This window comes from Crocodylus siamensis, chromosome 6 (assembly GCF_052110815.1).
Source record: "Crocodylus siamensis isolate JL-2025a chromosome 6, ASM5211081v1, whole genome shotgun sequence".
NCBI classification, from domain to species: Eukaryota; Metazoa; Chordata; order Crocodylia; family Crocodylidae; genus Crocodylus; species Crocodylus siamensis.
The window spans coordinates 6,046,174-6,067,796 of record NC_143400.1 but is presented as its reverse complement, the minus strand read 5'-3'; the positions used below and the strand labels follow the sequence as shown (position 1 = coordinate 6,067,796).

At 65.3% G+C, this 21,623-nt stretch overlaps 5 protein-coding genes across 7 annotated transcripts; 3 read left to right on the top strand and 2 right to left on the bottom strand.

The window, feature by feature from the left end:
- Positions 1–2,521: 2,521 nt before the first annotated feature.
- Positions 2,522–4,760, top strand: PYM1 (PYM1 exon junction complex associated factor). Its single transcript, XM_090054518.1, has 3 exons — positions 2,522–2,825; positions 3,351–3,444; positions 3,952–4,760. The coding sequence occupies exons 1-3, from the start codon at positions 2,696–2,698 to the stop codon at positions 4,457–4,459; spliced, it is 732 nt and encodes a 243-aa protein (XP_089910644.1). The 5' UTR covers positions 2,522–2,695; the 3' UTR covers positions 4,460–4,760.
- Positions 4,761–6,553: 1,793 nt separating this feature from the next.
- MMP19 (matrix metallopeptidase 19) lies at positions 6,554–9,538 on the top strand. Its single transcript, XM_090054510.1, has 9 exons — positions 6,554–6,814; positions 7,087–7,175; positions 7,287–7,417; positions 7,587–7,805; positions 8,155–8,400; positions 8,482–8,610; positions 8,693–8,857; positions 8,947–9,074; positions 9,204–9,538. The coding sequence occupies exons 1-9, from the start codon at positions 6,560–6,562 to the stop codon at positions 9,432–9,434; spliced, it is 1,593 nt and encodes a 530-aa protein (XP_089910636.1). The 5' UTR covers positions 6,554–6,559; the 3' UTR covers positions 9,435–9,538.
- Positions 9,539–9,625: 87 nt separating this feature from the next.
- On the bottom strand, positions 9,626–13,426 carry LOC149860712 (transmembrane protein 198-like). Of its 3 annotated transcripts, none has more exons than XM_090054506.1 (5): positions 12,028–13,426; positions 11,382–11,498; positions 10,646–11,215; positions 10,084–10,286; positions 9,626–9,967 (listed from the first exon to the last, which is right to left on the bottom strand). In XM_090054506.1, the coding sequence occupies exons 1-5, from the start codon at positions 12,599–12,601 to the stop codon at positions 9,815–9,817; spliced, it is 1,617 nt and encodes a 538-aa protein (XP_089910632.1). In that variant the 5' UTR covers positions 12,602–13,426; the 3' UTR covers positions 9,626–9,814. The 3 variants fall into 3 exon arrangements, with proteins under 3 accessions (XP_089910632.1, XP_089910630.1, XP_089910631.1); XM_090054504.1 differs by having other exon boundaries at positions 11,382–11,588; positions 12,028–13,413; XM_090054505.1 differs by having other exon boundaries at positions 10,084–10,229; positions 11,382–11,588; positions 12,028–13,407.
- A 281-nt stretch (positions 13,427–13,707) lies between these two features.
- DNAJC14 (DnaJ heat shock protein family (Hsp40) member C14) lies at positions 13,708–18,388 on the top strand. The gene is made up of 8 exons (XM_090054507.1): positions 13,708–13,860; positions 14,167–14,441; positions 14,561–15,822; positions 16,255–16,361; positions 16,642–16,761; positions 17,135–17,295; positions 17,466–17,568; positions 18,008–18,388. The coding sequence occupies exons 3-8, from the start codon at positions 14,734–14,736 to the stop codon at positions 18,231–18,233; spliced, it is 1,806 nt and encodes a 601-aa protein (XP_089910633.1). The 5' UTR covers positions 13,708–13,860; positions 14,167–14,441; positions 14,561–14,733; the 3' UTR covers positions 18,234–18,388.
- Positions 18,385–21,404, bottom strand: ORMDL2 (ORMDL sphingolipid biosynthesis regulator 2). The gene is made up of 3 exons (XM_090054523.1): positions 20,913–21,404; positions 20,659–20,810; positions 18,385–20,174 (listed from the first exon to the last, which is right to left on the bottom strand). Exons 1-3 carry the CDS (start codon positions 21,084–21,086, stop codon positions 20,039–20,041), a joined length of 462 nt encoding a protein of 153 aa, XP_089910649.1. The 5' UTR covers positions 21,087–21,404; the 3' UTR covers positions 18,385–20,038.
- Positions 21,405–21,623: the final 219 nt, after the last annotated feature.

Genomic DNA, 21,623 nt, shown 5'->3' with positions numbered 1-21,623 from the left:
CGTGCAAGTTCGTGTGAGCTTGTGCATATGCGTGTGTGCATGTGTGTATGTGTGCATGTACATGTGAGAATATATTTGTACATGTCAGTGTAGCGTGTGTGCATGTACGAACGTGCGTGGGGGTAGACACGTATATGTGAGTATACGTGTGCACATGTATGCTCATGTGGACATGCATCTGTACATGTGTGCATGTATATACATGTATGCGTGCATGCAAGTGTGCATGTATGTATACACATGTAATAGCATGCACGTGTACATGTGCCACCTGCTCAGCTCCCAGTCCAGTCTGGCTGCTCAGGAGGGGGCAGACATGAGTTCCAGCTGGGGTCAATCAGAGCCACAGCGGGGCATGGTGCCAGCACAGACTGGCAGTGCCGGGCCATGGATGCCCAGCCCAGGGCAGGGTGGCGGGCCCAATGAGATGGGGCAGGAAAGCCAATGGGGACTGGGAGCATTGGGCTCATGGAGGGGGCACTGCATCCTTGGAGAAGAGGGGGTCAGGGCCCCTGCCCGGTTTGGCAGCCCACTCCTTGCACACGTGTGCATGTGTACAAACATGCATGCCCATGCATGGACCATGGAGAGCCAAGGGACAACCCAGACGCTTCCACTCCAGGAGACCCTCCCTGTGCTCCTGGTGGTACAGGGGCCACGATACAGGGCAGCCCCGTGTCTACCAGACAAAGAACCCAGGAGTTCTGCATGCCAGCCGGGGGTGGGTCCAGGCTCCTGGAGGAGCTGGGGGGAGCAGGCCAGAGGTTTGGCTCTGCCCCTCCTGCTGCAGCCCAGAGTAGCATCCCCGAGTCCAGACCCTAGCCTGGGCTGCAAGGCCCAACACAGCAGTTGCGAAGCAGAGCATGCGCTGGCCTCGTCTGGCTGGCCTGCCACAGACACAGACCCACAGCCTCGGTTTCCCTCCCAAGTGACCACTTTTTCTTTGGCTGCTTCCAGGGCCCAGACTAACCACGGCCCTTTAGAGTTGACCGCAGGGCTGAGCCTTCCCCTGGCGCACGGCACTTCCCCTGATGCTGACGTGGCCGAAGGAGGCTGCAACCGCCGTGGGGCTGGTGCCCGTTCCCAGAACTGCCCTTGTACATGGGGCTGGCCCCCTGTCCTGTCCTGGCGCTGTCCTTGGTACAAGCTAAAGCAGCCCTGGGGGGGCTCTGGCTCCCTCGGGCTGCAGCAGGGACCTGCCACTGCCCAGGGCAGCCTGCATCCCACTGACCAGGGGGGCTGCCCTACCCCCGACGGAACCCTTGTATGACAGGGATCTGCCCCAGGGCATCTGCACAAGGGCAGGGAGGACACTTGACCTCCCCAGGGGCACAGGGTTTCCCTGTGCGGCACCTCCCTGGCCACAAGGGCTTCCCCCCGGCATCTCTTGCCCACATCAGCGGTCGCAGCTCCGGGGTTCCCTGCCCACCGGGCACTTGCCTGGTAAACCTCAAGTCTTGGCTGATAAGGATCAGCTGCCGCGGCTTCTCTGCGCTGGAGGGGTGATGGGGGCCGTACGACCGCCCTGGCTGCTCTGGGAGTGCTTAGCGTCTGGGCAGCTCGTCAGGGCCCTGCTAGTTCCCTGGCACCAGTGAGGCCGGGCAGGCCGGCCCCCGCGAGAGCAGTGCAGCTCAATAGCTCCACGCCAGGGCAGGGGAAACAGCCTTTTCCCCCGGCGCCTGGCTCTACTCAGCATTTCCTGCCCAGCTGCCGCAGGGCTGCGCCTGCCCGCGGGAGCGCAGCATCCGCCTGCACTCGCAGTCACGGCAGCTGGGAAGGCTGCTGGGCCTTGGCCAGGGCCATGCTTTGGGGTAGGGGCCATGGCCTTGGCCCTGGGGTCAAGCCCTGCCCCACCTGGTGAGGTGGCTGGAAGCCCCCAGCCTGGCCTCAAGGGCTGCCCAGACCTTGCCCAGAGCCACTTGATGCCCACCCTAGGGCAGGGGCGGGCAATTATTTTGGGTGGAGTGCCGCCTACTGAGTTTTGGCAAGCCACCAAGGGCCGTACGACAGGCAGCCAGGGGCAGATAAATACGAATTTTCTAAATTTTTTAGGGGCCCCACAGGCTGGATACAATAACCTGGCAGGCTGCATCCGTTCCCTGGGTTACATTTTGCCAACTCCTGCCCTAGGGTGTCCCCATGGGAGCTAGGGGCCTGTGGGGTCAAGGGTCCCAGGCTGGCAGGGGCAGGCAGTGGGAGGCCACCGACGACCCCTGACCCCCAGGTCCTGGGGACCCGCCCTAAGGGGTCCCCATGGCAGCCCGGGGGCTCCCTAAGGAGTCCTGCCCCAGGTGGGGGGTCAAGGGTCAGGGGTTGCTGGCTGGCAGAGGCAGAGTTTGGGAGGCAACCATTGACCCCTGACCCTTGACCCCCCACCTGGGGCAGGACTCCTTAGGGAGCCCCCGGGCTGCCATGGGGACCCCTTAGGGCGGGTCCCCAGGACCTGGGGGTCAGGGGTCGTCGGTGGCCTCCCACTGCCTGCCCCTGCCAGCCTGGGACCCCTGACCCTTGCCCCCCCTGGGGCTTTCTGGGGAGCCCCGTGGTTGCCATGGGGACCCACAAGGCTATGTAGGGGGGCTGATGTTCGGAGCGGGGTAGCTCGCTTATACCCCAGCGCATTCTCAGAACCCCTCTGGAGGCAAAGGGCCCGGGCGCGGGAAACCCCCGAACACCCCTCTAGCCCTTTAAAAACAAAATGGCCGCCCGCCACCCCGCCTATCTCCGCCTTCGCCCCGCCCACTTCTGCCGCTTCCGGGGAGGGGCCGCGCGGCCGGAAGTGGGTCGCGTTTCCAAGATGGCGACTCCCTATGTGACGGACGAAACCGGTGAGTGCGGGAGGCGCGGTACCCCCCCTCCGGGTCCCGCCCGCCTCCCGGGCCGCACGGCCCCCACCGCTGTACGGCCCGCCTGGCCCCGCCCCCGGGCGCGGTGGGCCCCGCCCCTTCGCCTGGCCCCGCCCCCGCGCTGTGCGGGCCCCACCCCCAACCTTGCCCTTGCCCCCCCTGCCTCGAATGGGTCGTATTGGCCCTCCCAGCCTGACCCCCCCCGACCCGTGCCTCCCATCCCAGCCTGGCTTTCCTTTGGCTTCTGTGGGCCTCCCCCAACCTGCTCCTGTGACCCCCCTTGATTTGGCCCCCTGTGATGTGTGACCCCCCAGCCAGCGGTCGTGACCCTCTGACCCCCCCCAACCCTTGCAGGGAAGCAGCACTTTGACCTGGGGCTGGAGTTGGGGCTGGGGGGGGCACTGGTTAGAGGGAGTTGCCCAGGCTGGTGGGGTTCGGGGGCTGCAGGGCTCCCATAAGCTGCCTTGAGGCTGGGCCCCCCTCAGTAACACGTGTCCCGACATGCAGGGAAGTACATCGCGTCCACGCAGCGCCCCGATGGCACCTGGCGGAAGCAGCGGCGGGTGAAGGAGGGCTACGTGCCGCAGGAGGAGGTGCCCGTGTAAGTAGAGCCCGGCTCTGCTCCCCGCACCTGGCACATCTCTCGCAGGCCCTGATTGTGGTTGAGCCTAGTTCCAAACAGGTGTTGGGTTTGTCTGCATGGGCTCCAGTGACTTCGGCCCATAGGCAGGGCTCCAGGTGTCGTCCCCCTTGCCTGTGCCCGTGTTACCACCAGCACCCAGGGCTGGAGCTGTGTTTCACGGGGGCTCAGCTCTGCAGAGCTGCCTGTGGGGGTTGGCTGTGCCCGGATCCCCCAAAGGGCTCAGGTCCTGGGGCTGGTGCTTGGCACTGCCCCATCTGCATGGACTCGCCAAGCAGGAGGATCCCCAGCACCCAGAACCATTCCCAGTAGCAGGCTGGAATTGGCTGGTGATAGCTGTCACTGCCAGCTGCTGCCCACCACGGGTGTGTGGGCACTGAGAGCCACCCTCCAGGCACAGCCCCAGTCAAGCTGGGGCCATGCAGCAGCGGAGGGAAGTGGAGCATTGATGGGTTTCATTCTGCACAGGTACGAGAACAAGTATGTGAAATTCTTCAAGAGCAAACCCGAGCTGCCTCCTGGGTTGAGCCCCGAGGCCAACACACAGCCCGGGCGGCCGGCACCACGGGCCGAGAGCGGCGAGGTCGGGCTCTCTAAGACGGCCAAGAGGAACCTGAAACGCAAGGAGAAGAGGAAGCAGCAGCAGGAGAAAGGGGAGAAGGACACAGATGAACTGATTCAGGGGTTGGAGAAGACCACACTCTCAGGGGGTGGCACTGGGGACCAGGGGCCATCTGCCCCACTACAGCCACTGGCCTGCAGTGCCAAGGTCCCTGGGGACGGGGAGGCCTCAGCGGCCGTGGCGGAGAAGACGAAGAAGATCAAAAACCTGCGGAAGAAGCTGCGGCAGGTGGAGGAGCTGCAGCAGCGTGTGGACTCTGGGGAGATCAAGCAGCCAAGCCGGGAGCAGCTGGAGAAGCTGGCGCGGCGGAAAGCGCTGGAGGAGGAGCTCGAGGACTTGGAGCTGGACTTGTAGGGCTGCAGGGCCCGGCCCGGCCTGGCGGCGTGGGGGCAGGCTCCCCTGGCGGGTGCGGGTGCAAGGGCCTGGCGCGGCTCTCTTGGGTGCTGTCTGATTTTTAAGAACAATTCTCCTGCCTCTCTCTGCGCTAGAGCTGGCCCCTCTCTGACTTCTCCGACCTCGGTTATTGTATTGGGGGCCGGGGGGCGGCGCCTGACCCTGCCCCCCTCCCAGTGTCTTGTGTTCTCGTCGCTCCGCGCCCGCAGCCTCCTTTCATTTTTAAAATTGACGCAATAATAAAATTGCAGTAGTGACGCGGCAGCTGGGCCAGTGCTGGTGTCCTTGCCTTGCTCCATGGGGGCGACTCTGGGTCCCAGCCAAGTCACAAGCTCCCAACCTCCTTCTTGAACACTGGATCTGGCCCCCATGAGGCAAGCGTGACCCCTTCAGGCCCCACCCCACAACCCCAAGGGCTTCCGGCCCAGCCCGAACTGCAGCTGCCACTCGGAGCTGGCCTGGCTGCAGGGCTTCTCCTGCAGCCACAGGGGTCATGACACCCGCCAACTTCAGTATTGCTGCCTGAGTCTCAGGGACTTGATGCTGTCCCCTCCAAGAGCCTGGGCTGGCAGCAGCAGGGCCCCTCTGTCCCCAGATGCCCCCAAGGGGAAGTCTCTAGGACACTGAGTAGCTCTGCCAGCTGGACCCAGCAGGTGGCACTGTCGAGCCAGGAGGGGGAGGGGAAGGAGGCAAGACTGGCCTCTGGGGTCTGCCCCCCAGGCTGGCTCCCTGAGGCAGGGCTACCTCTCCCCAGCTGATGTGGAGGCAGGGGACCCTCCTTGCTCCGTCAAGGCCAAGGCCAGGGGCTCTCATGCCTCTGTCCCCTAGAGCCGGGGCTGGCCGCAGTGACGGGCGGGAGTTTTTGGGAACATCGTTTGTGACTAATGGAGGTTGCCGTGGAGACCGGGGCCTGACTAAGCTGGCGCTGGGCCCGAGCGCAGCCTGGGCTCAGGCCGGTAGGAGGGGGCCCGGGCTAGGGGCGATGTACCCAGGGATGGGCTGATCCTGAAGCCTCTTCCCTGCTTCTCTTTTGCAGAGAGGGAAACTGAGGCAGGACAGGGCATATCAGAGGGCTGAGATCATGTCGGTTGGGGCAAGAACCAGGGGACAATGGGACAATGTCCAGTCCCCACCCCTCCTCCAGCCACCCTGGTTGGGTCATGAGCAGAGTGAAGCCACTGTGGAGCTGGTGGTGCATAGCTGACGCATCACGCTGCCCAGGAAACACAGATGCATGTGGCCCTGGCCTGGCCCTGCCACCCCCTGACTCCCGGGGGTGCAGGGCCCTGCCAGGCAGCACTGATGCCCATTCCTGGCAACCCACAGGTCTCCAGCCGCAGCTTCCTGCCCGCCCTTTGTGCGCAAAGGTTGAGCAGCTTTGGGGGGTTGCCTCCACCCCCATGGGGCTGACAGCTGCTGGCCTGTGGTTTGGCTTGTTGAGAGGCAGCACTGTCTGAGGAGGGGGCGGGCAGGGTGCCTGGGTTCTATTCCCAGAGGTGCTCAGGACTCCTGGGTTCCCCTCGGGGCCCTGGGAGGGGAGAGATGGTCTGTGGCTGGGCAAGAGGTTAGCTGAACACCTTGGAGGTTAGATGAACACCTTGCTGGGGTCGTTTGACCCCAGTACTCTTTCCTGCCATGGCAGGGGGTCGGACTAGATGATCTGTTCAGGTCCCTTCCGACCCTAGAAACTATGAAACTATAAGAGCTGGGAGTCCAGCCCCCTAGGCTCTATTTGTAGAGGAAGGACTGGAGTGGGGGGGAGCTGCTGCCCTCCTGAGACGCAGCTGTATTGAGCGCTGAGGGGGCGGGGAAGTGTCTCTTGCCCTGGCTGCCCTGGCCGAGGGTGAACCCTTTGATCACGCTGCATTCCCGCTATGCGCATCCTCAGCCCTACTGATTCATTCCAGGGTTAGGGCTGGGGTAGCCTGACAGTCTCATCCTAGACCTAAAGGCCAAGAGAGGAAACTGAGGGACAAGGCAGTGGCTCTAGGCAGGAGGCGGGAGCAGAGTCCAGGCGTCCAGACCCTGCTAGGCCGCCTGAGTGGACTCCTGGGGGTTAACATGCGGCTGTCAGACCGGGGCCGCGGTTGCAACACAGCTGTGCTGTGTGTGAGTCATTGGCCCAGGCGGGAGGATAAAGGGGAATGGAGCCAGGCCCGGGCCAGAGGCTGCAGCCAGAGCTGGACAGGACAAGGCGGTACCACGGGGCTGCTCCCAGTGCCCGACATGCGGCTGATTCTGCTCCTCCAGGCCTGTGCCCTCGCCCTGGCCACCAGCGCCATGGTCCCTGACCTCCACAAGGAGCATGAGGCCATGGTAGGTCCATGTACCGGGCGGGGTGTGGGAAGGGTGGGGTGGAGGTAGAGGACAGGAGGGTTGGTGCCCCCAGCGCCTCCTGAGCCCAGGGCCAGCAGGGAGGTCACATGGGGGTGCTGAACATCCGGGTTCCCTTACCAGCCCTGCCAGGTACCACCCTGAGCTTCCCCTGGGAAGGGGCTGGGGCCTGTCCCACTCCCAAGCTCCTCCCACCCCTGGTGCAGGGTAGAGGTGCAGGGGGCATGCTGCTGAGCTCAGTCTGTGCCCCCCAGAGCTACCTGCAGCAGTTTGGCTACCTGCAGAAGCCATTGGAGACGCTGGAGGACGAGTTCACCAAGGAGGAGGTGGCCGAGGCCTTAAGGTGAGACTCCTGCACCCTGGCAGGGCTGTAGGGGCTGGCCTAACGTCCAGCTCCCCATGTTCTGGGGACCTCCAGGTCATGGCTCCACCAGGACCCTCCTTGTGCTCCCAGGTCCTTCCAGCAGGCCTTAGAGCTGCCCATCACTGGCCGCCTGGATGCAGCCACACTGGCGCGGATGCGGGAGCCGCGATGTGGGGTTGAGGACCCCTTCAACCAGAAGACCCTGAAATACCTGCTGCTGGGTGAGCAGTGAGGCTCCTGGGGGCACCAGGGTGGGCATGGGCAGGGCAAGGGGTGCAGGGCACTAGGTTTAGGGTCAAGGTGCTTGGGGTCATGGTCGGGACCCTAGCAGGGGTCCTGGAGCCCGCAGCCCTTTCCCCTGCATCACACCCAGCTTGTGTGCCCATGCAGGCCGTTGGCGGAAGAGGCACCTGACATACCGGCTCTATGGCCACGCACCAGGCCTAGGCCCTCCCAGCGCCACCCGCGCTGCCATCCAGGCCGCCTTCCGCTACTGGAGCGACGTGGCGCAGCTCAGCTTCAGGGAGGTCCGGCATGGCTGGGCCGACATCCGCCTCTCCTTCCACGGCACAGCGCCCTGGACCTGCTCCCGCCCCTTTGATGGACCCGGTACCCGCCTTGCAGCCTTGGGTTGGGGGGGAGGAGTTGGGGCCGTCCCGTGGGGGGCACTGGTCTGGCTTTACTAGGGCCTGGCACTAGCGGGTGCTACACTGTAGAGGGCAGGGGCACTAATGCCTGGGCCACCTGCAGGGGCAAGGCAGAAGGTGCTGATGCCCCAGGCACCACTGGGGGATGCTGTGCTATGGGTGGGCAAAGCATGGGGCAGGAAGGGGCACTGATGCTCTGTGGCTGAGCTGCAGAGCAGGGGGCACCAACGCACCTGGGCTAGGGCTGCCGGAGGCAGGGGCAGGGGGGCTGCCAGCCAGCCCCTAGTCCAAGCTCGCCGGCCCCTGCGCAGGGAAGGTGCTGGCACATGCTGACATACCTGAGGAGGGTACAGTGCACTTTGATGAGGCCGAGCGCTGGACTGAGGGCTTGTACCGCGGCACCAACCTGCGCCTTGTGGCCGCCCATGAGATAGGCCATGCGCTGGGCCTGGGTCACTCCCGCTACCCTGGTGCCCTCATGGCCCCTGTCTACACGGGCTACCGGCCCGGCTTCCGCCTGCACGCTGACGACATCGCTGGCATCCAGGCGCTTTATGGTGAGAGCACTGCCCCCATCCCAACTCTCCTGTGGGACCCCCATCTCCACCCCCACCCCAACCCCCTGTCATCCCTTGTAGGCAAAAGGACTCCGGTAGCCACGACCCCAGAGCCGACACCGGCGCCGACCTCAAAGCCCCCCAGGCCCAGCCTGGCACCCGCCCCAGTACCTGACCCCTGCACGGACGATCTGGACGCCATGATGCTGGGTAAGCTCCCCCTTCCCATCCCTGGTTACCCCCTGCCCACCTGCCCCACAGGCATTGACACCCCCCTCCACTGTCCTTCCAGGCCCCTACGACAAGACCTATGCCTTCCGGGGTGACTATGTCTGGACCGTCACCGACTTTGGGGCCAACCCACTGCTGCCTGTGGGCGCCCTGTGGAAGGGGCTGCCTGGGCGGCTGGATGCAGCCGTGCACTCGCCCCACACTGGCCGCAGCTACTTCTTCAAAGGTGGGAGATATGGAGCGGGGGTCTGGTGCTGGGAGATGGAGGGCGGGGAGCTGTGGCTGGGGCTCCTGCTGACCCCCTTTGTGCTGCAGGAGACAAAGTCTGGCGCTACCGCGGCTTCCAGCTGGACCCTGGCTACCCCAAGCTGCTGACCCATACCCTCGCCCACCTTGATGCTGCCTTTTACTGGCCGGTCAACCAAAAGATCTTCCTCTTCAAGGTATAGGACAGGGGGGCGACAGACGCACCTCTGGCCCTGCCCTGTTCCCCACCCAGCTCCACAGGCCAGGGGACAAGACCCTCCCCTGATACTGGAGGCAACGCACCCACCTCCTCTCCTGCTCCACAGGGCACCGGCTACTGGCAGTGGGACGAGCTGGGTTGGAGCTACCTCTTGCGCTCCCCCAGGCCCATCGCCAAACTCTTCACAGGCATCCCGTCCCCACTGGATGCAGCGCTGACCTGGACCAATGGCTATGTCTACTTCTTCCGCGGCACCCAGTACTGGCGGGTGAATGGGCAGCTACAGGTGGAGCGCGGCTACCCCCTCAGCACGGCTGAGCGCTGGATGCAGTGTTAGGGCCCGGGGCGCAACAGGGGAGGGGGGCAGGAACCCAGGCATCCAGGCTGGGACTGGAACCAAAACCCTCCATGGGGTTGGACAATAAACCCACTGGAGTCCATCTGTCTGGGCCGTGGGGTGTGTTGGCCCCCGTGCGGGGCTTGGCGCTGCCCCCTGGACTCGGTGCTCCCAGAGACCACGCAGTGCTGCCCTGTCCATGCTGTTTAATGCCCGCCTCAAACGCAGGGTACAGAGTCTCTAGGCAGGGGATGCAGCCCCTGCCCTGGGCCCCCACAGCTGTCTGGGTCCTGCTGGTGTCTGGCCTGAGCCACACGGGACCCCCCCAGCACCCATACCCTGGCTTTGCCCTTGTCATGGGTTTTGGGGAGCGCAGGGCCCTAGGGGCGGGAGCAGGGATTAGCCAGAGGCCGCAGGGGTGTGGTGGAGCCACAATCGTCGTCCCGCTCGGGCAGGGCCGGGGCTGCAGCGCTCAGGCTGTTGAGGGAGGCACTGGCACCCAGCTGCCGGTCTCGCAGGCTCTGGATATAGCTCTGGAGGTAGGCAGGGGGTTAGTGGGGTCAGATGCAGCTGGCTCTGGGGAACAGCGCAGACCCCAAGGGCCAAGCGTAACATGGGGACTCCTGCCTGAGATGCAGCTGGTGCTCACCGGGGCCAGGACGTCACCAGGGAAGCGTGTGGCGGGCGGGGGCTTGCGGCGGTAGGAGCCCTCTGGCGGCCCTGGGCTCAGCCGCTTCTTGGCCTCCTGCTGTCGGATCCGGAGCAGCTGCAGCTGCCGCTGCCGCGGAATGATCCCTGGGGGAAGAGGGGGTGAGCGCTGCCTCCCCCCTCCCTCCAGTGCAGAGCACCTGCCTGGGAAACCAAGGCATGGGAGAGTGAAGGCTGTGCCCACTAGGAAGTCCCTGGCTGTCGGGAGAACGCAGGTGTCCGGGCTCCCAATCCTATTTCCCTGCCCAGAGCTGGGGGCCAAGAAACCAGGCATCTGGGCTCCCACATCTCCACCCCCCACCCATTCTGACCTGTTGCCTATGGGTTGGGAATGAGGGGCACCTGCAGGGCTGGCGGGGGGCATGGGGCTGTGGGTTGGGGGTACAGGGCACCAGCCAGGCCCCAAAGGAGGCAGCAGGGGCCATAGGCCAGAAACTCTGAGCTGGGGTCCCTGATCCTGGTGCTCCAGGATCTTCAAGCCCCCCCGCCCCATCCCCACTCACCCTGGACGTGGGAGAAGCCGCGGGCTGTGAGCTTCCACTGCAGCAGTGCCGCCAGCAGGCTAAGCACGGGCCAAGCGCCCAGCAGGGCCCAGCTGGGCCAGCACAGGGGTGCGGAGAGTGCTAGGCGCAGGCGGTCGTAGATGTGTAGCCCCAGGGCCAGGCGCTGGGTCCCGTAGTCCAGGCCCAGCACGACGGCAGCAGCGCCGCCCGCAGCCGTCGATAGCACGGTCAGTGCCTTGGGCCAGCGCAGGGCCAGCAGCGCACCCAGCAGGGCCGGGCCCAGCAGGCAGCCACCGGGCACCCAGGCACTGCGGGGCTGGCCCAGGGGCTCGGCTGCCACCAGCCCCGCAGCGCCCAGCAGCAGCCCTGGCAGCAGCCCAGTGAGAAAGAGCCCAGCACTGCGCACCAGTAGTGTGACCAGCCCACACAGCACCCCAATGCCCAGTGCCAGCCCCGCACTTGCTGCCAGGCTCAGCCGTGCGTCCCGTTCCTGGGAGCACAGGGCCAGGACCACTGCTGCGCCCACCAGCAGCCCCATCAGGAACATCACAGCCTTGAAGCAGCGGTAGCCTGGGGGGGCAGGGGGCTGCGGGTCAGGAGGGAAGGGCACCAGCTGGACTCGGTGGGTAGGGGCTACATGTCAGGAGTGAGGGACACCGGTGGGCTGGAGGGGCTGCAAGTCAGGAGTGAGGGGGCCCAGCGAGCCAGGGCTGGGGGGGCTCAGGTGGGCACTCACCAAAGCAGCTGTAGACGACCCCGAAGATGCAGCCCAGGGTGCAGACAGCAGCGGGAACAGCGTCATAGCCGTGCTCGGGCTGCAGGCCGCAGGGCTCCAGGCTGGGGGACTCGGGCCCTGGGGTGGCCGCCGGGGGGGTGAGGGGCAGGCGTGGGGGCTCCATGCCGGGGCCGGGGCGTCCCGTCCTGCTGCCATTCGCGGGGGGGCCTGGGGGGCAACCCCGTCCCGGCACACGTTGTAGGTGGTGGAAAATCTGAGCCTTCCCCGCACAGCTGGAGCCCCCCCAACATCTGGCAGCTGCTGTGAGCCACATGGACACAGCTGGCGGCTCCGCCCCCCGCCGGGAGCCCCCGGCCCAGGGGCAGCGCGAGCCACGTCGGGAACAGGCTGCCCCCGCCCGGCTGCAGCCTACGGGTTAAACCCTCCGGACGGGGCTCCTGGCCCCTGCCCAGCCTCCCGGTGCCCCGCACCCCCGCCCCGCCCGGGGCCCGCTACCTCGCGGCGCGCGGGGGCAGGAGCCGCCCGACGGGGCAGCGGTGCGGGGTGGGGGGAGATGTGGGCTCCGGGAGGGGCAGGGGCTGCGGGGCACCGCGCGGACCCCCGCCCCGTCCTGCGCCGAGCCCCGGGGGGGGGACTCCGTACTCACCCGCTCCCGGCGCTCCCGGGCTCGGACCTCCCCGCCCGGGACCCCCGCAACTTCCCCGAGGCTCCGGCCCCGCCGCGGCTCCGCCCGGGGGTGGGACGGTGGGGCCCGGGGGGCGGGCCCGGGGGAGCCGAGCGCAGCGCCCCCGGCCCCGCACGGAGCCGTCGGGGGGCGGTCGGTGCCCCCGCGCCGTGGCGATGTTTCTGGTGGGGCCCGGTGTCTGAGCCCCCTCGGCCCGGGGTCCCGGCTCGGGCTCGGCTGGGCCCCACCTCGGGGAGCCGAGCCGCGGGGCTGCGGGGTTGGGACGCCCGGGAGCGGGCGCTGGCAGGGCTCGGGGGGCGCGATCTGGGCACCGCGGGTCGGGAGAGGTGCCCCTGGCCTCTGCCTTTGTGAGCGAAGTGCAGTGGTTGGAGCATCGCGGGGTGAGGACACCTGCCGCCTGCCCAGTCTCTGCCCCGGGCCTGGGGGGGCGCTTGGCCCCTGCCTTGGGCACCCCCGCTTGCCCCACGCCGGTCTGGGAGCAGGGAGCAGATAGGGGCACAAGAGGCTGTGGATGCCCCCCGGGAGGGGGAGGCATCCCCGGGCCCCGCGCTGCAACCACTGGACCCCACTGCCCTCTCCCAGCAGGGAGACAACCCGGGTGTCCCCACACGTCCCCTCCCGCCTGCCAGCTCCAGCCCCGCCCCTCCCCCACTGCCTGGCACGGGCTGTTCCCAGCAGCCCGAGGAGCTGGGCCCGAGCCAGCGCCCGCTGCCAGCAGGATTTTCTCACCCTCTCCCAGGCCCCCTCCCCCGAGCTGGGCCAGGCCCAGGGACTCCGTCCCCCACCCCGGTGCTGGGCCCTGGCACCCGCCGGCGCCTGGGCAGCCGGAGGAGCAGAGCGCCCTGGGCGCCGGAACCGGGGCTGGCCGGAGGCCTCGCTGGAGGCCCGGACTCCTGGGTTCCTTCAGAGCCACCCGCCCGGGGCCGCTCCTTCCCCGCCTTTGCGATGGGGAAACTGAGTCACGGGCCAGAGGAAGCGGTTGCCCCGGCTCACGCAGCCCCGGCGGCCGGGCTCCCAGCTGCCCCCAGCCCCGGGGAGCGCGGAGGCGGCTTCCAAGGCCCCGGCTGGTGGGGGGCGAGCGCTGCCCGTGGCCCCCGGCCCCCCGGGGAACGGGACGGCTCAGACCCGGAGCTGCCAGCCGGAGGCGCTTGCGTGCGCCCGGGTGTGGGGCAGCGTGGTCCCGGGGAGGCCCCGCGCTGCCGCCTGCCCACCGCCTTGCACGCACGGGGCAGCCCTGGGCCCAGGCCAGGGTCGCCCCAGCCCCAGGGCCCCGTGCAGGTGCCTCCCCGCCTGGGTACAATGGGCTGCCCTGGAAGTGGGGGACGCCTGGGCTCTGTCGCCCCGCCCACCCCTTTGGGGGTGATTTAGGGCGGGGGCTGGGAGCCCAACTGCCCTAGAAGTGGGGGCTGGGGGGGCTGGGACCCCGCCTGGGTTCTCCCTGCGAGGGGGACAGGGAAACGCGGCTGCTGCCACCTGCCCGCCCGGGTGCAGGGGCGGCGCCGTGCTACAGTTTGCCCGTGGGGGGGGGGGGGGGACACACGGTGACGTAGGTGGGAAGTGTTTCCCGCCTACCCGGCGAGGGGCGCGGGCCCTTTAAGCGGCGGGGAAGAGGCGCGGGCGGATCTGACGCCACAGTCCCCTCCCTTGTCTTGCGCGCGCTGTCCCGGAAGCGGAAGCGGAAGCTAGCTGTTGGCAGGGCGGGCAGAAAGCGGAAGTACGGCGAGGAAGGGTTCCTTGGCGGGGGGAAGACCCCCGGGCTGCTGCGGTCCAGGTGCCGCAGGCCGGAGCTTTCGGGTAAGGGGGAGCTCTCGGACAATGGGGGCTCAAGCAAGGGGCTCTCAGGAAGTGGGGAGGCTCTTGGGGAAGGGGGGGCTCTTGGTCAATGGGGAGGGGGCTGCAGCTCTTGTCCGAGGCGCTGCCCGCGTAGGTCCCGGGGCCTCGTGGCCAAGAGGGACGTGGTCTCGGGCCCAGCTGGAGACTGCGGAGGGGCTGGGAGACGGGACCTGGGAGCGTGGGCGGGGGCATACCTAGCTGGGGAGGGTGGGGGTAGGCGGCTGGAGGGGACGGCCGTGGCCTCACCTGGTTCCCTTTGATTCGCAGGGGAAGGGGCTGAGAATGGGAGCTCACAGGGAAGGGGTCAGCTGGGCGTTGGACACGGGGCCAGCAGCTGCGTGTGGATCAAGAACCCCTTCTGAAGTCGTATAGAGCTTTGACCCCCTCCCCCCCAGTCTTCCTGAAGCGCAGCGTTCCTGAAGAGGCCGTTTTCTGCCCTGGAAGCGGAAGAGAATAGTCTGTGAGCACCTGGCTCTGAGCCAGCCCTGGCCAAAACTTCTCCAAAGAACCATGCGTGGCTTGGGACTAGTTGGGGCTGGCAGGTTGGCTGTTATTGCTTTCAGAGTGCCTGGGGAAGGTGACCTGTCTCTGAACAAACCTTTGGCCGAGGAGCAGGGGAAAGGGCTGGCAGCTGGCTGTTCTCCCCCTCTGACCCCCTCAGGACCCGGGATGGTGAGCGCAGGCTATGCTGTGGATGGGAGCGACAGCTGGAATGGAAGCTGTGACCTGGCGCGGCCCCCCTCAGCTGAGGATGGTGAGGACAACGTGCCCTTTCTGGGTTCTGGCAGCCCTGGCCCCAACCTGGCTGCGTTCTGTGGCTGCTGAGGAGAGAACATGGATCCCCCCCAAGCTTTATCTGAGAAGAGGAACAGCTCATGTAGTGCGAGCTGTCGGCGGTGGGTTTCGGAGGCCCCTAGTGCAAAAGGCAGAGCTGACCCGAAGCCACGGGGGTTGTGGCGGGACGCTGAGGACAATGGCACATCTGTGGCCCCCAATGACCTGTGCGACGCCAGCCGGGGACCAGGCTGCCGACGGAGTGGGAGACGGCGGAGGCACCGCTCTGCCACCAAGGACAGGGAGGAGGGGGCAGAGAGCATCCGGTGGGAAGGCAGGGCGGGGCATGAGGCACAAGCAGACGCAGAGGGGGAGCCATGTGGACAGGCGGCTCCACCCTCGTGCCGAGGGGCCGGGGCAAGTAGAGGAGCTGGCCCGGCTCTGTCTGTCCTGCGCTTGGACACTTGTCGACCTGCTGATGCTAGTCACCCACAAGTGCAGCATGTAGGTGGAGGCCAGGGGGCAGCTCCTATATTCCTGCTGCCCTGGCTCTGGGACCTGAGCTCAGCTCAGGCCAGTGTGAGGACGTGGGGTCAGCAGCTGTGGCGGAGGATGGCGGGCAGTCTAGCCCAAGCCGGGCACATTCTGCATTCCTGGGGGACTAAGGCATGCCAGCTGCTGTGGATGCTTTGTACCCTGCTGCTGCTGCTGCTGGGCCTGGGTCTGGCCCGCCTGCGGTTGTGCTGGTGCGGTGCCAAGGGCGCACTGCTGGCAGGGGTGGGTAAGCTAGGTGGGACCCGTGGTGTGGCACGGCTGCTTGCACACCTGGATGCACGCTTCCTGCACAGGACATGGACCTTGTTCAAGGAAACCAGGACTTGCAAGTACGTGTGGGGCTGGCTGCGGAAGGGTGGAGCTCCCCTCTGGGACACCCCAAAACTCAGGACAGAGGGGCTGGGAGGAGAGGCTGGCCCTGACGGGGGTGCTCCCAGCGCAGCTGGGGACTGCCAGCCTGGCAAGGAGGTGGCCCGGCTGCTGGCCATGGCAGAAGTGCCAGAGGAGGAGCTGGACCCCTTCCAAGTGCTGGGCCTGGAGGTGACGGCCACAGATGCAGAGCTGAAGAAGGCCTATCGCCGGCTAGCCGTGCTGGTGAGAGCGCCCTGGCGGGAAGGGGAGGACATATTCAGGCAGCAGATGTTGCCTTAAGGCCATGTCTTGCTGGGGTGAGAGCAAGCACTGAGTTGGGCACTGTTGCTCCTCACCCTCTCCCTACTGTGGCCTGGGCTGCAGAGCAAGATGTGCCAAGGCAATGACCTGCCCAGGGTCCCCTCTGAAAGCTGGACTAGGGGCTCAGAGAGCCTCTGTGAGGCCCACATGTGAGCCAGTCATTGGTGATGCCCCTGGGGAATGGCAGCTGCCCACATCCAGCACTGAGTGCCAGATCTGGGTGTAACTCCATGCCCATGCTGGCTCTGACCGTGGGCTGGAGGGCTCCTGGGTTGCCCCCAAAGGGGATCTTTCACTGGCCAGACCCCAGCCAGTAGGTATTAGTTGTGCTTATTGGGATCCCCATGCTTCCAGGTTCACCCTGACAAGAATGAGCACCCGCGGGCAGAGGAGGCCTTCAAGGTGCTGCGGGCAGCCTGGGATGTTGTGAGCAACCCTGAGAAGAGGAAGGAGTATGAGCTGTGAGTGTGCGGGGTGCTGCCTGCTTAGGCAAGGCAGGGAAGAGCCAGGGGTGTGGGTGGGGCAGGGCATGGTGCCCCAGCAGTTGTTGAGACACTGAGCTGGCTGTTTTCCTGAGGGCTGGTGGGTGAGGAGGGCTGGGGGCCTGGCTTGTGGGTCTTCTGAGTTCTGGTGGCTTTCCTGGGTCTGCTGCTGCCTCCTGCCGGTGAGCGTGTATGTGTGTGTGTGTGGGGGGGGGGGGGGGTAGGGCTGGGACCTGACCTATGCCTGCTCTCATGGCAGCAAGCGGATGGCAGAGAGCGAGCTGAGCCAGTCCATGAATGAGTTCCTGACCAAGCTGCAGGACGACCTGAAGGAGGCCATGAACACCATGATGTGCAGCCGGTGTCAGGGGAAGCACAAGTAGGTGCTGGTACTCCTGGGCAGGTCAAAGAACTCCTTGCTCCCAAGAAGGGCTCTGTGTGGGGTCCGCCTGCTGCAGTCCAGCACTGCAGATCTAACTTGTGAGCGCATATCCCAGAGGACAGGGCTGGTGCTGTGATTTCCTCAGCTCCAGAGCTGGGCAGCTGCTGGAGCCTGAGCAGAGCGGCTGTGCCTAGGTGCCCTGCTCTGGACAGGCTGCAGTGCCTGAGGGCACAGATTCCCAAACTGCCACTGGGCTTGGGACCCCATCCCAGGCCTCTAGAACACTGAGACAGGGAGTGCTTAGGCTGGCTGCCTAGCCTAAGGCCATCCCTGCTCCCCTGGGCTCTGAAAGAGCTGCCTATCACCCTAGACGGTTCGAGCTGGACCGGGACCCGCTGAGTGCCCGCTACTGCGCAGACTGCGGTATGCTGCACCCTGCTGAGGAGGGTGACTTTTGGGCCGAGTCCAGCTTGCTGGGACTGAAGATCACTTACTTTGCTGTGATGGACAGGAAGGTCTACGACATCACAGGTATTGGGCTTCAGCTGCGCTGCTGCACCTCTGCCTCGAGCCCTAACCTGTACTCCCCAGGCCAGGCCCGGCACCCCTCTCCTGGCACACTGGGGGGTGGGCAGCCCCCTCCCATGTTGCATCTGTGAGACAGTTCCCACTCAGCTGATGGCGCCTCTCTGTCCCTGCAGAATGGGCTGGCTGCCAGCGTGTCCCAATCTCTCCCAACACCCACCGTGTCCCCTACCACATATCATTCGGTTCCAGGAGCTCCAGCATGGGCGGACGCCAGAGGTGGGTGTTGCCGGCCGGTTCCTTTGCAGTGTCCCAGAGTCTAGGTGGGAGAGGGGAAGAGTGTGATCACGGCCCTGGGGCTCTTTGGGGTCCCATGTGAGCACCTGCTTGCCCCTCCCCTATGCGGCTGCTTGGGGGTGCACTAAGAAGGCCATCAGGTCCTGGCTTAAGCTGTCTGGGAGGGTGGGGATGTTCCCTATAAGCTGTTGGCTGTGTTTATATATTATCAGCTGCCTGGGCGAGGGCATGCGTCTAACTTAGGGACTGGCCTGGACAGAGCTGAACGCATCTGGCCTGAGGGAGCCCAACAATGGCCCTGCTTCTCCGATTGACTGTGGAGTGATGGAGTGGCAGGTGGGGGGTGCAGCCTAGGGCTCCCCACACTAACTCTGATTCCCCTTCCCGGGTACTGGGCCTGACTGCTCTGCTGTCTCCCCAGAGCCTCCTCAAAGGGCAGCCCCGCCTCGGCCGCTGATCTCCAAGACTTCTTCAGCCGCATCTTCCAGGGCAGCCCTGGGCCAATGTCCAATGGGGGCTTCTTCAACCCACCCCAGCCACCGCCACCGGAAGGAGCAGCTACACCCCCAAAGACAGATGGTGCTGCCCCCAAGGGGGATGCGAAGCCCAAGAGACGGAAGAAAGTACGTCGGCCCTTCCACCGCTGAGGGAGTCAGCTTGGACTTATCCCTGTGGGAGTGAGTGAGATTAAGCCCCTTGTTGCGAGTGGCAGGCGGGCAGCTAGGCATATCCTGGGCCCAGGGAGACTGTGCCCTTCCCCAGGCACTATAAGGGCTCTTTAAATAAAAAAACAAAAAACAAACTATTATATTTTATTTTCTTTACCAACCTGCATTTTCTTTGGAGCTAGGAGCAGCTGCCCTGGAGCCAGCGCTACTAAAGAGCTCTATGCCCTGTTCCTTCTGGGCCCCAAGCTGCTAGGCTGTTTGTGGAATCCCTTTGTCTCAGTGGGAGCAGAGTTGGCCAGGGACCTAGAGGTGGCTTTGTATTGTCCCCTGAGGTACTGGGATGTCCTGCAGGTCCTGAGCTCCCCTCTAGTGGGCATATGGGGGCACATGAATGGTTTCTGTCCCACCTGCACCAAATAAATCTGCTTGGGGGAGCACCAGTGTCTCCAGGAGCCTGGCTGGTCTGTGCTGTGGGCAGAGGGGGACACAGTCCGAGGCAGGGTCCCTGCTTCCCTCTGAGTGCCTGGGCAGTGAGGAAGGGCAGAGCCAAACATGGTGCCCTGGGCTGGAACCTCTACTCCCTCAAGCACTACCTGGGCTGTGGGAAGGCCTGAGGCAGAGTAGGGGCCTGGGTTCCCAATATAGAAGTAGGTGAAGGTGCTGGTGTCCTAGTGCCAGGCTTGGGAGGGACTGGCGTTTGCTCAGCAGAAGCTTATAGGACCAGGTCCCAGAGGGAAACTCACTCTGCTCACCCTGTTTCAGGAGCTGCTTGGGCAGCAGCCAAGGGCACTTGTGCCATGGATCCTGGCCTCGGCTGCCAGCAAATCAGTTGGAGTTGAGGGGGAGGGGGCAACAGGGAGGCCAGGGTCTTGGAGTTTAGTAGTAGGGATGGCCTAGGGAAAGAACAAAGCGTGCTGCTGGGCTTGAGGAGCCCAGTGGGGGCGGGGAACTTGGCCAGCGAAGGCCAGGGCAGGGCAGGGCAGGCGCTCTGTCCTTCCCAGAGCTTTGCATGGTCTCCATTGTCCATGGAGTCTCTCTGGCAGCCTGCCCAGGCCAGCTCTCCTCCCCCTCACTGCCACTGTCTGAGCCTCATTGTTCCCTGCTCTGAGGGAGGGGGCCCTGGGAGAGACTGAAGCCGGATGCTGAATTCTCTTCCCCAGGCTGCCACTGCCCCTTGCTGGCTAGCAGGGATAGTGCCTGCTTAGGAAAGGGGCACATGATGGCCTTGCTGCCTTAGGAGGGGGCTGGGAGACCATACTCGGCCTGCACAGGCTTCTTAGTAAAACAAAAGCCCTGGTGAGTCACTTGGTTGTAGCCACTTTGCTGCACTCATGGTGCTGGGGTCAAGCTCCAGGCTGCTGAAGTGACCATGTCCCATTCTGGGCACTCATACTGAGCCCCCTGCCCCGGCCCCTGCAGCAGCTCCATGCTAGCATTTGGAATGGCTTTATTATGGGAGGAACATAGAAAAGAGTTGGGGGGGGGAAGAGGGGCAACCTGGCTGTTCCACCAGCTGGACCATTCTCCCCTCAGCCTGTGGCTCTGGGAAGTTCAGCTGGCTCGGAGGGGTGTAGATGCAGCTTAAAGACCCTGTTCACTTCAGACAGCTTGGCTGCCTCAGGCTGAGAGAGGAGCTTCCCCCAACAAACCGCAGTGCTGCAGGCACTAAGCAGCCCTGGCTCCCTCGCTGGCCTTGTCCGCTCCCTGCGGAGTGCACGCTGCTCGAGATGTCTGCATGGTCCCACTCCCTCCTTGGGAAGGCAATGCGGAAGTCAGGCCGGGTCTCAGTACTTGTTGATCCCAAAGATGCGCACCCCGTGGAACTGAGGCAGCTTGGGGAGCAGGACACTGAGCAGCGAGGCCGTGTTAATGATGAAGTGCGCGGGGTCATATTTGGTGTAGAAGCTGGTGAGGAGGTAACTAGGAGAGAGAACAGCAAGGATGGTTCAGTGCCCTGCCACAGTCTTGCAGGGAGGCAGGACTGGCAGAGACTGGAGCCCTCCATGCGAGACAATCATCCCATGAGCCATGCAGCTCAGGCCATGCCGTACGGTGTTTCTCTGGTTTAGTGCTCAAGTGCAACCTGCTCCTTGGCACCCCTGCACGTGGCCCATGGCCCAACAGCTTGCTGCAGACCAGGCCAGGCAGTTCTCCTGGCTCTGAGCAGAAAACACCTGCTCTTTCTGGTGTCAGAGCAGAGCTGGGCCCAGCCCCACTGACCATTCCTGCAATGAGTAACTGAAGCTAAAGCCACGGCCTGACTTGCCTCTGCAAGGGGAATGTGTGGCCTGCCATAAGCCCTCCCGTGCCCATGCCACAAACAGAGCCTCGGGCACCATCCTGGCCTGCAGAGCCTGGCAAGAGAACAGCACAGCAGGGAGGCCCTGCACACAGCGGCACTCACAGGACTACTGGCGAGATGCTGAGGAACTTGCGGGAAGAGGTGCACTGGGTGCCGTAATCGATCTGCTCCCAGTGGGTGAGGAGACGGGCCTTGCCCTGGTCTGGTGTCTCAAACGGTGTCCCCTTCACGGTATGCAGCAGCCAGTACATGGCCTGCAGGGTTCCAGCGGGAGAAGGAAAGTGGATGTAAGGGGGGGTCCTGGCCCTGGGGAGAGGGAACCCCCCACCCAGCTCCTTGCCAGGGCCGCGCCTCACCAGGTTGTGGATGACGTTGGTGAGGGTCCACACCACGGGGATGCTGAAGAAGGGGATGCTGAGGAGGACGATGTGGAGGACACCCACCAGGATCCCGTAGGCCAGCCAGATGCCGCGGCTGTTCATCACGCGCGTGTTGGGGTTCCCCTCGCTGTGCGCCACCCCCACATTCATCCTGGACGAGGCCCTTTGGCTTTTGCCCGGTCTGGGGGCGGCAGCCGGGTCTGCCGGGCGCGACTGCTCCCCTCCAGCGAGCTGGGAGCAGGAGAAGGGGCTGCGACCTGCAGCTGCTCCCCGCCCTGATCCCCGCTCCGGTGCTAGAGGCGGTGGGGGGACCCAGGCGTCCGGGCCTAGTTCTGTCCCCGCAGTGGGCTGGGAAAAGGACCCAGAAGTCCGGTCCCAGTTCTTCCTCCTCCCGCCTTCCCTTTCCCCCACCTGGCGGCGTCGCCGCGGTTACCGAGATCCCCACAGTGCCGGGCTCCGTCTCCAGGAAGTGGCTACGCCCGCCCCTCTGCCACCATTGGTCGCCCCTGTCCCCCAACCCGCCGTCCTATTGGTCCACGGGGCGCCACTCGGGCCTAGTCCCGCCCCCGGCCCCTGCGCGGGCCAGGCCAATAGCGAGCTGCGGGGTTGGGCCAATGGCGAGGCGCGAAGTTGGCGGCGCGGCTGGGGCAGCAAGCGCGGGCGCTATTGGGCCAGGGCGCCGGGACG